We start from the raw sequence: 12,143 nt of genomic DNA, 5'->3' as shown, positions 1-12,143 counted from the left end.
CTTCTCGACCCAGTTATTCACACAGCCCCTCAAGATCCGTGTTCAGCAGGATTTGTGGCTTAGAAAGAAATGAGTGAAACGGGATGACTCAGACATGTCATAAAATGAAATGTGTTACATCATTATCGGTCTTCCTTTAGCGGCACTTATGCCATGTCTTGGGGTTTGTTTGGTTGGGATGCTGTTTTCAGCGCGAGGATGATGTCCAGGCAGGGATGGGATGCGGATCGTCTCGGTTTTCACTGATCCAGCACTTTGGCCCCTTCTCATCCTGTAAACGCCTTCCATTTACACAGGGCCAATCGACCGCTCCAGTCAGGTAGCTTATGCCAATGTCAAAAAGACATTGCGCGCGCGCACACACACACCCACACGCACACCCACACGCGCACACACACACACACACACACACACACACACACACACACACACACACACACACACACACACACACACACACACACACACACACACACACACACACCTGTGCTTGGTGTTTGGTCACACTGTCCTGGATTTGAAGCAGCTTTTTGGTGGATGTATGGACAGTATGGAACAAACAGAAATAAAATTTGGAAACACCCTCAGAATAATTACAATGTGATATGATTCCCCACAATTATTGAGCTGAGAACAAATGAATAACCAATATTGTTCATTTCAAAGGTGTCTCAATAAAAAAGTCCTTCCTTCGTGTTTGTGCACTGGAGGTTTCAGGTATCCACATCAGCTTTGTGAATGGATAAACCCAGAGAAATGTCCCCCCTTCAGTATGTGCATGTGAAAATGTCTCAAGTATCAAACTCCACATATCATTCTGAGCAGTGAAGCTCAAACATCCAACAAATGTACAGTAACGGGCCCTCCAGCACAGACAGGGGATGTGCGAGACAGTTGAGCAATGGCGCCGACTGCCGGGCAAACTGAGGAATAGATGACATTCACACACACACACACACACACACACACACACACACACACACACACACACACACACACACACACACACACACACACACACACACACACATTTCATCTATAACCTATAAAAAAAAAATTCATTTACACAACTAACAGCACAAAATATTAAAGCTACAACTGTCAGCTGCTCTCTATGTTGATCTGCAGACACAACACTCTTCATTCCCTCAAGTGCATATTATTGTATTTGATTAGACTGTCTTTTTATTTGTTACTATTTTTTTTGTCTCAATGCAATTTATAGTTACAGTTAATTTGATGTATACGTAGTACCTTTTATTCTAGTTTTTCCATGCTTCATGGTGTAGATAATCCTTTCGTTTAGTTCTTGTGACACTTGAATCCCCCAGTATGGGGATGTTATTGGTAGAATTAGGTTATAGTGGTACATAGTGTAGTGGGCCTATAATTGAATTACTGTAGATAGTTAACTTTTACACGAACAGGCACCTGTAACCTAATGTTTAATGTTCTCGGTTGGATCATCTAGGGTGTGGAGGGGGAAAAGTCAACATATTCTTCTGTGTCAACAACAGGGTTGCCCTACTGGTTTGCAGATTAAATGTAATGATATGGTGGGATGTTTGCTGGCTGGTTGCACAGCCATTTAACCTGACACAGTTTTTCTTTATTATTCTACAGTTAAAACGGCTGCGTCTGGTGAACGTAAACGCTCCATAGAAATAATGTGCAGCAGCTTCAGCGCGACCTATATGGTGATTATACCTCTTTTCCGCCAGATGGCGCTATTAATACAGTATGAATACGATGTTTGACAGCGCTGCATGAGTTTCGTATTGTTGTCTGCTACTCGAAAACAGAAAAGATTACGTTTATATTTACTTTTTTTGGGTGGCGCTTTGGGTTTCTGTGAATGTGAGAAAAGGTTCAAGAACAAACATTGCAGCAAAGGTGTGAAACCACACACACGCACGCGGGCAGAGACGCACTCATGCCACCTCTAGGGGGACTCCTGTGTTCACTAATGCAGCTTGTGGGAGCGTGTGTGTGTGTGTGTGTGTGTGTGTGTGTGTGTGTGTGTGTGTGTGTGTGTGTGTGTGTGTGTGTGTGTGTGTGTGTGTGTGTATGTGTGTGTGTGTGTGTGTGTGAGAGAGAGAGAGAGAGAGAGAGAGAGAGAGAGAGAGAGAGAGAGAGAGAGAGAGAGCCGGGGAGGTCGAGGCGGTGGGAAGGTACTGTATCTCCAGCTGGGCAGAGTGAAGGTTGTCCTGCCGATACCGCAGTTTCTCCTCGCTTCCCTCTGAACCAAACCTCCCCCCGGATCCTCCTTCCCTTCCAGACGTGCGTGTGACGGCGGCTGCGTGAAGACTGAACACGGAGCCCAGCCGGAGCTCCACTGCGGTGTTACAGTTACTCATGTAACGAGGATGTCCGATGGTAAGTACGCTGCCTCTCTCAGGCTTCCCCGCCGCGGTGTTGGGCAGCTGCTCCGCGCAATGCTCATTTGTTGCAGGCCGGCTAAAACTGAAACGCAGCGAGGGGACAAAGCAGTCAGAAAAAATGCCAACAGCTGACTTGTACTCCAGTGTTTGGCTGTGATGATTGCGGCGGCAGAGGAGCCTGAACTGCTCTGCGGGACCGTACACACTGAGGCACTGGTCCCTGTGCAGGCTCTGGCAATTCATTTGCACTTTTTTTTAATTGAAAGCCGCGATTAAGAGGCACATCAGCTGGTTTAGTCATTTGCATTTTGTCCCACGGCGTTTTCAGCAATATTCTCTGGTTCAGTGACCCGTTAGGAGTCTGAACATAATGACGTACACGTTTATATTGAGGGAGACAGGCCCAGTGTGGAGCCTGAGTGGACCCCGTTACCCAGTGTGCTTTAGTCCCCTGCAAGCTGGACCGTACACCCCTGCGATATCAGGAGGTCCAGTGCCAAGGCTGAAGTTAGCCCGACGGAATGTTTTACTCCTGATAAGTTGGTGAAGGCGGTGATGTGTGTCGAGCTGCACTTTTCATCTGCAGACTCCAGGCTGACTTCAGGCTATGCAGCATGTCTCCATGTGTAGTGTGGTTTAAGACAGCTTCGCTTGAACACGGGGAGCTGCAGACTTCGCCTGTAGGCTACTCGGAGCGTCCTGTTATGTAATGCGCTTCGGCCGACTGCCCGCGTCCAAACGGCCCGGGCTTACACGTGTAATAACCAAACGTGTTTGTTTGTTTGTTTGTTTGTTTGTTTGTTTGTTTGTTTGCTGTCTGTTTTTTCACATCAGGCCTGTGTTAGCAAGGGTGACAGGAGGGCTGCTGGTCAGCGGCATGTGGACGAAAAGCAAGACGTTGTTGCTCTATTGACATCTAAGTGGAAGCATCACCATCTTAATTTGCAATGCGTGCAGGGCGGCTGACTCAAATCGGCCCATATGTGGCACAGATTATGTTTATATTCCGTGGCAGATGCATGCATGTACAGATTGCATTACATAAGAGCCCCATGCCGCTGCCTGACCTGTCCTTAGTGTATCAAAGGTGAGTCGAGGACTAAGGTTATTCCTGCAGGAAGCCTCTAAGCGCGGAGCAGAAGGTGCATATTTTGCATCATCCTAGAGTGGGTCATGTTGCTGATTTTTTATGGAAGTTTGTAATAACTGGGTTTTGTTATTATTAGATTATTATCAAAAGGAGTTTAATAATAGCTATCGAGGAAAAGGAACCATTCCTGAAGGTGTTACCTGTGATGGAAAATAGCATTCTAGACACATGAACCTTAATATGCCTGAAACCACTCGATTTATTTATTTAGTTATTATTATTATTATTATTATTATTATTATTATTATTATTGTGTGTGTGGTGGTTGAGCAACTCAAAACTGCTGGTGATTGTAAACATGGCCATGTGTGCAATTCATGTGCGCTCATCCCGCTGTTTGTCTCGGCTCAGACAGCCTGGCAGAGATTTGCTTATTAAGTTTAGAGGTTAGCTGTGTCCTTGACATGTGCTGCCAGAAGCCAGCTATAGTGAGTCATCAAAGCTAATGGGGAAAGCATGGACAATTTAATCTGGACTGGAGAGCTCTTGATCTCTGATGGTGCCCACTCAGTAGGCCTTTGTTGTCAAATAGAGCACACCCATCCCTGCCCACTCAAGATGGTAGGGGCAGATTGCAGTGATGGAGCGTAGCAGAGTGCCGTCCAGCAAGAACAGTTGTTATTCTCCTCTAAAGCCCCCTGAAGTAGGCTACATGTTCAAGATTCCAGCAATCAGCAAGGGAGTTTGTTGAAATGGGATTGTGTTTAACTTTAGGGATTGATGACAAAATGGAGCAGTGGCACCTGCAGCATGAGGCAATATATTGGAGGAGATTTTGCTGTCACAATCCAGTGTTTTGCAAACAAAACAGCAGCACATTTCCATGGAAATGCCGTCCCAGGCTGGTGAGGGAAGGTGATGAGGGAAAGTGGAACGGACAAGCCGTTCAGAAGTTATTTCCTGTCTCCGCTATTGATTGTCAAACGTCCTTCCATGCAGGGAATCATACGCAGAGGTGAAACACATAATTAAAAAGTAACTAGATCAACAGATGGGATGCGACAAATGTGTGTTTTCAATGTTTGTGTGCATAACGATCTTGATCCTCGGGTGATGTTTCTGTGGGCGATGTTAGCGCAGTAACGTATTGTTTGTGTGTTTTCACAGGAAAACAGGTGGTCTATAGAGGCACTAGGTGGTGTATAGGGCTGACACACTGACTGTTTCTACAAAGAGGGACGGCTCAAACACAGACGCACCTCTGATGCCTCTGGCCAGTCTGAGCTCATGGTGTGTGCTTGCTGGGATAAACTAGTGGCCTGGCCAGAGAGCACAGTGTTGCACCATACAGCCCACACAGGTGAGAGGATCCTCAGTTCTCTATGCCATTTTCTCTTAAACTGACATTTAGCGTGCTCAGATTAGATTCATTGTTTCATGTTAAGTCTGTCCATCTGTGTGTGTTCTGTTTACCTCCCTGTGTTTTGTTTAGGATGTCGTGGGCCAGAGGCCTTTTTGTAGGCAGAGTGGATGAGCGAAAGACAGCATGGGGGGAGCGCAATGGCAAAAAGAGGAAGGACAGCTCGTCACTGTGCAACCCACACTACATGAGCTGCCTGAGGGACCCTGAGGACCTGGAGCTCCCGAATGCGGCCCCCCAACATTACCATTGCGGGGCAGGCACCAGTGGGGGCAGCTTTGGCCTGCGCTGTGGCTGGCAGGAGGACCACTATGGGAAGAGGATGGGAGGCGGCGGGGATCTGGGTCTAAAGGCTGTGGACTTGGGCTTTGAAGATGGTGACCTGAAGGGCAAGAAAGAGGAGGAGTTAGCAGAGGGCACCTGCAAGACGATGACTGCAGCAGACTGCTGGATGCGGGTTGTGTGGGTTTTCCAGTCTAAGAAGTTTCAGTCTGCCAAGCTGGAGCGGCTGTACCAGCGCTACTTCTTCAGACTCAACCAGAGCTCTCTGACAATGCTGATGGGGGTGCTGGTGGTGGTGTGCGGGGTCATGCTGGCCTTTCACTGCATCCACACGACCCCCAACGTGGCCTACGTCTCAGTGCTCTCTGTGGCCATGACTCTCTTCCTGGCCATGATGGTGGTGTGCAACCGCAACGGCTTCCACCAGGACTACATGTGGATTGTGAGCTACCTGGTGATCGGGGTGCTGATTGTGGTGCAGGTTTTTGGGGTGCTGATGGTGTACCCCTCGAGTGCCTCAGAGGGCATCTGGTGGACGGTCTTCTTCATCTACATTATCTACACGCTGCTGCCGGTCAGAATGAGAGCCGCTGTGGTCAGTGGAGCTGTGCTGTCCACCATACACGTAGTGACCGCCTGGCAACGCAACCAAGAGTACAAGTTCATTTTCAAACAGGTAAGCGATAGTGGGAGTAATACAGAACTATAAATCAGCTCTGAAGAATAATGTCTGTGTGTCTGTGTTAGGTGTGGGCAATATGGTTATTAATATTATATATGATATTCTAACACGGTACATTTATATTCTAATATCAACACCTACTGTAGCGATTAGGGCTGACGTGCTAAATGATTGATCAACAGGAATTTACTCTTTTGCTAATCAGCCTGTCGACTAATTCACATTTGAAGCAAACTTTTAAATGTTTAAATGCGGCTATTTCTTGCTTTTTTCTGTTTCATATAAGTGCAAACTGAAGGTCTTTGGGTTTTGGATTGTTGGTTGGACAAAACAGAAAATTGTGATGGGCATTTTCATGAATTTCTGACATTTTATAAGCAAAACAACTAATCTCTTAATCAAGAAAATAATCGGCACATTAGCCATTAATAAAAATAATCATAAGTTGCAGCCCTAATTAACAGTGCTATTGTAAATGTTCTGAAAGTTTGAGAAAGTGTTTAGAGTTGTTCACAATCCATGAAGCTGACTGGTTTTGTACATTAAACATCTGACAGATCATCACGTTGATGCTAAAAATCCTTAGTTGCTATAAAGCATTCTTGTTCATTGATTTGCCCTCAGATATAAAGAGAAATCACCTCCATATAAAATATTTGGCAAAATCTCTAAGGGAAGACAAATTATTCAGCTGAATCCACCATTTGTGTCGTACTTTTAACGCTTTTTTTTTTTAAAAAATGGATCACATTCTTCAACTCTGCCCGTATGCACGCTAAATGTGGCTGTGACTGTTCCTCCTGTACACACTGGTGGCTTCTTAAAGCAATTTCAGTGTGAGCGGTGGGGGACAAAATCAGCAGTGTTTTTCAGAGTTCAGAAGTCCAAAGTTAATATGAGACTTCAGCTGTGATGGTTTATAGCTTATATGGTGTGAAATTGCCATCACAGTAGGAAGGGATCTCTTCACGGCAAGCATGGACAGGAGGAACAGTGACAACGGGCAGGAACTCTTTTTCCGTACATTTCGGTGCGTGAGTATTGTTTTAAGAAAGTTAAATGGACAACCATCTCTGAAAATCAGAGTGGACATTTATATTCATGAGAAAATGAGACACATTTCTCAGACTCCTGCTGGTCGGGGCCACTGTTATCACCATTCAATAGAGCACAATGTTGTTACTGTATTCACAAGTGGAAACGCCCTACTTTCTCTTCCCATCAATATAGGGCAAACATTGTACAGACTCCTCAACCGCTTTTCCATGTCAAAGGTGCCGTACTAAAAGTAGATGGTGCTGTAGATCTCGGCAGCGTTTCAAATGAGATTTTTAATGAGCCTATGTTTTGTGCTGTAGGCCAGCTATTGGCAACTCTGTTGGGGTTTGTGGAAGGTCATCTGGGTTGAATGAGCCCGTTTAGCTGCATTGTGGAGGAATATCATGATAATGTAGCATGGTGCCATTCAGGCCGCAATTCCCTAAAACAAGGAGGCTATTGTAGTAAAATGAAACAGGGTGGGGTGGGATACTCCGATTGTGCAATGAATTTGATGGAAAAAAGGATGATTACCTCCTCGTATTGGAGGAGAATTACACTTTTATGATGTCTTCAGCTTCCAACACACTGGAAATGTTTCCTCATTACGTTCGCCTGTTAATTCTTTTTGTATGTGGTGTCAGATCCTCTTTGATTTTCTTCAAATGTTCATTGTGGACGCTCTCTGAATCAGATTGTACTATTTATTGTACTCTGCTAAACCTCCAAAAAGGAAGTAAAGAATGAGCTTTTGTAAAGCTGCAACTAAAACTAAAACGACCATTATAGCAAAAAAAAAAAGTCACATCACAGGTTCCCAATTTGTTTTATTTTTTTTCAACAGTCCAAAACCTCAAACTGCCAAATTTGTAATGATGAAACAGATAAAAAAGCACAAACCATGGTATTTTTTGTGAAACCTTTATATATAGATATTCCATGTAGTTATAGTTAATGCTTTTTAACTGTGCAGTCCATCATCTTCATTGATACAACAGGACATTTTCCACAGAGGACATTTGGGACATGTTGCAGCAAGAAAAGCTCAGATGTTAAGATTAAAATGAGTGATGGCTGAAATCCATTTAGCTGCTTCAGTTTCAGTGTCCTGGTGTTGTTCATGTTGGCTGACTGTCACACTGTCATGATGTACTGGGACACTTAAATAAAGCAGCCAACGTTAGTGTTGTTAGTTTCACTTGTGCTTTCTCAGTATGACAGCTATGACTATAAAACAGGGCTATGATAAAGGTTATTTGCGCATTCACTTTATTAGTTTTATTGTATGTATCCCACAATTTTCTTGTCATTTAATTGGTGCCATAGGTCAACCTGCCATAAAGAAGTGTAGTACTGGTCCGCAGGCAGCCAATGCTTCTGATAGAATATAACAATTTAAAAATAATAACAAATAGACACAATTGCTGAATTTAAATGAACATTTATCTAACACTAATGCCATTGTTTAAAACTTTTTTTTTTTTTTTACTTAAGTGCACTAAACAACCGCACTTATCAGCAGCATCCCCTTGATTCTGAGAGAAAACAAAATAAAAAAAAATAATCTCTCTGTTTTTAGTTCCAATGAGCATTTATCTAACACTAACAAAGAAACACTGAACACACAAACATCTTTGAAAATAAAAAAGTGCATCATCTCATGTCTGTACACATTTTTTGTTTTATCGGCCTTGTGAGCGCAGGCGTCGGCCAAATCATCTGACCGGTCTACCACTACTGTGCAGTGTAGTTTAAGGATTCCGGGGGGGGTTAGTGTCCCATGATGGCCTACATGATGTTTCAGAGGCCTCTACAAGAATGAAATACTCCAGACTTAAATCCATGATTCTATTCCTGTATGAAATGGTCGTGTGTGAAGACAATGAATTCTGCAACAAAGCAGCACGTATCTTATTGGTTTTCTCAACCAACTATCGCTGTTGAGCAACCAGATGAATGTGGACACACTGTGAATAAGGCAATATTGACATAACTCTACTGGTCCAGTGAGCTTGTGTGTTAAGTGCCTATGCCCCAGACTAGACATGGTGATGACTGGCACATTAGTCTGTCGCTCCAGCCCTGGTTGGTTGCATTGGTCGTCTGATGACGGACTGCTGCCCTGCCTGAGGGATTGGACCCCCAACGCAGTTCGTTCCACTTCTCCGAACAATCAATGATGGGACATGGGCCTCGCGCTGTTTGGCTAGAGGCTTGTTCTCTCTGTCTCTCTTGGACTCATAGGCTTTTAATAGAGAAGAACGTCAGCTTTGCTCGGGGTTGTTTAAATGCTGTTATCCACCGTATCGCACTCACATAACTCTTTTTAAACAAGGAGGAATTTCAGGGTGATTTCTTTGTCTTCACCCTCAAGAAAAGGGCTGCACGTTGTGTCATTTCGTCAGCTCTCAGTCTCCACAGGTATCTCTCTATCTGGCTTCACGCTGCTCGCAGTTGTGTGAATACAGAGGGTCTGCATTCAGTCTGTCACAACCTGTGTATCGCACGTGCAAACTCACACAAACTCTGTGGCTCCTGGCGTCACATGGCCAGACTCCCCGATGTGGGAAAGCTGGTTTCTTCTTCTGGGACCTCATCATCCTCCGACCCTCTCTGTGTCCCAGCCTTGTTTTTCCCTTATTTGTATTTTCCCTGTGGAGACGTTCATACAGGATCAGAGCTGAGAAGATGTAAGAGCGATGATGGCGAGAACAAAAGGCGTCTTTGTGAGGGACCTCCACGATGAAGCAGGGGAGGCGTGCTGGTGGTGGGCGGGGGGGGGGGGGGATGTGGAAGTTACGGTGGTGAAAAGGGGATGACCACGGATGGAGAGTGTGAAATAATGCTGGGCTGACGCACCCGGCTGTAAAAGAGCTGCCAGTCTCTTCTCTCTTTTTTTCTCCCTCCACTTTTCTCCCTCTTTTCTCTGAGTCATAATTTCATTCTCACAAAATCCCCCTCAGATGGAGTGGCCTTTTATTTCACAACGTGCTGAGATTGAGCTCACGCTACTCATGGGGATTGTTTCCATAGATCTCCATGTTTCGCCGCTCTGCTCTGAAGGGCCTCCTCAGACAACTGCAGACAGATGAAGGTATAACTACTCTCAGGAAGGAGCGAGTTACACAGCTGCTACTTCATTTGAAGTGCCTCCACTATCCTGCAGGAACAGGATTCAGAGAGACTTCGCTCATTCTCACAGGTGGCGTCTGCTTAGAATGAAAGATTTCGACTCACAAGGGCTTTACCCGAGTCCTGACCTTCATGTCCTCAGTGGTAACTCTCAAGCTGAATACGCACCAGGAGTGGAAAGATATGAAACTATAATGGTTAGCTTGTAACAAGAATATTTCTTTCATTTTTTTCTGAGATTCAACTGTTTCTCTTTTTTCTCTTTTGGGCTCAGATTCAACTTAAGTGTTTGGTTGCACAGCCCTAGAAGTAACACATTAGTTGCATAAAGCTGTCACATTTTTTCTTTAATTTCAAGCAGACTTGGAAAGAAGAAGTTATTGATGCTCCTCGTAGAAAAAAAAAGCAATGTTAGAAATGAAATCAGTGTTTCCCAAAGCCCATGAGGACGTCCTCAAGTGTCTTGTTTTGTCCATAACCCAAAGAGATTCAGTTTACTGTCACTGAGGAGTAAAGAAACCAGAAAATATCCACATAAATATCCTCAAAATAGTTGCCCATGAATTTAATAGTTGACAACTAATGAATTCATTGTTGCAGCAGCTCTACAAATGTAATTACAGTAAACCTATAGTGTGAGAATAATGGATGTGTCCATTCAATTACAACACACGGTCCCTTTATCATCAGCTTTGCCCTTAGCTGCTGGAGCTTCTTGTGTTATTTGTCTGTTGTCTTTTTTAGGAGTAGAATGTGATACACAAAACTAAAATATACTAATATATATTTGGACTTACAGCCATAATGTATTTTTTAAGATGGCATAAAAGCTGTATGTCAAAACTAGAAGCCTTATCTCATGAATGAAGTTCAGTTATTGATCAGTTTAATATTTATTCTTAATTGCAAAGGAGAATTTCACTGAAAATCCCCCCCAAATCTGTGCAGTTTAGATAAATTGGTTATTTGATCTGCACAGTTTTACCTCTGAACAGTTCGAACAGCTTCACCTGTCTTTGCTTTCAGTGCTCAGAATTACTTTTTCCTTGTTGAAAGACTGCAAAGTGGATGACATATCCTGACTGTGAAGACTTGGCCAGGGAGGGGTCAATTCATTATTTCCTCATCTTCACTTCTGCTTACTGGGATTTTGCATGCTTCATCCCTCTAACTGCATTTGGCTTAAAAAGTCTGCTGCAGGCTGCTCTGACAGCTGACGCTGTGAAAGCTGTTTTACTTCCAAGTTTTGACAGTTGGCTGATAAGCAGCAGCGTTTTGATTGGAAGGAGCTACCAAATTTATTTTGTTGACGACGTCAGTGTTTGTTGTCCTGTTGGGTTTTCCTAAATTTCTTGTTAGCGACGCTGAAAGTTCTAAAGTCCAATCTTCACTCCAGCACGTGAATGCACCACACAGAGCCAACAGTCTTGTTTGTAACCTTTAACATAATAATTCAAATGGGCAATCAGAAGACTATTAGTATCTGATTTTTTATTGAGTACACAGTCAACAGTGATGTTAGACATTCACCCAGATTTTAAAAATGTCTCAATATAAAATTCCCTCTTGCATTGCATTGGTCTACTTCTGTCCAGTCACCTGAGCCATGATTTCACCTCTAACTGTGGCTGGAAGTCATATATGTTCGAGCCAGTGCACACACGCACACACAGAGAAAGATGCTCACCCAAACACTCATCACAAGGTCCAATTCATTGGCGGTCAACATGCTTCCCTGTGAGAGAACACCTGTCCCTCGTGATTTTGTTATGTCGCTCTCTCTCGTGGGCACATGAGGCAGCAGCTAATTTTGACGCGATTGGCATTGAGAGAGCTGCTGAGTTTTGCTTTGATATATGTATTTCCATAACTTAAATACGAACAGCTGTGCATGCATACGCATATATGTCTTAAAGGGGATTATGTGACTTACTGTACCATTGTTTAGTTCTAAGAATTTCTAACCAGCCGGCGTGCAAGATGTCATACAAGGATTAACAAGGAACTAAACAGAAGTGGTTCTTTTGTCTGCAGCAGGATATATTTGGATAACCAAATCCCAGAGTCCTCTGAAAAGGAGCTATTGGCAGGCAGGTCAAGAAGAGAGTGAAGTCACAA

General features: G+C 44.0%; 1 protein-coding gene across 1 annotated transcript in view; it reads left to right on the top strand.

Moving 5' to 3' along the window:
* Nucleotides 1–2,049: 2,049 nt before the first annotated feature.
* Nucleotides 2,050–12,143, top strand: part of adcy6b (adenylate cyclase 6b) — a 32,309-nt gene continuing 22,215 nt past the window's right edge. The window contains exons 1-3 of the mRNA XM_070967511.1: nucleotides 2,050–2,376; nucleotides 4,639–4,831; nucleotides 4,964–5,849. Of these exons, the coding sequence (XP_070823612.1) occupies nucleotides 4,965–5,849 (885 nt within the window). The 5' untranslated portion in view covers nucleotides 2,050–2,376; nucleotides 4,639–4,831; nucleotide 4,964. The remainder of the gene's footprint in view (nucleotides 2,377–4,638; nucleotides 4,832–4,963; nucleotides 5,850–12,143) is intronic.

This window comes from Chaetodon trifascialis, chromosome 8 (assembly GCF_039877785.1).
Source record: "Chaetodon trifascialis isolate fChaTrf1 chromosome 8, fChaTrf1.hap1, whole genome shotgun sequence".
NCBI classification, from domain to species: Eukaryota; Metazoa; Chordata; class Actinopteri; order Chaetodontiformes; family Chaetodontidae; genus Chaetodon; species Chaetodon trifascialis.
Note: the sequence above shows the minus strand (reverse complement) of the source record. Positions and strands in the feature narration are given on the sequence as shown.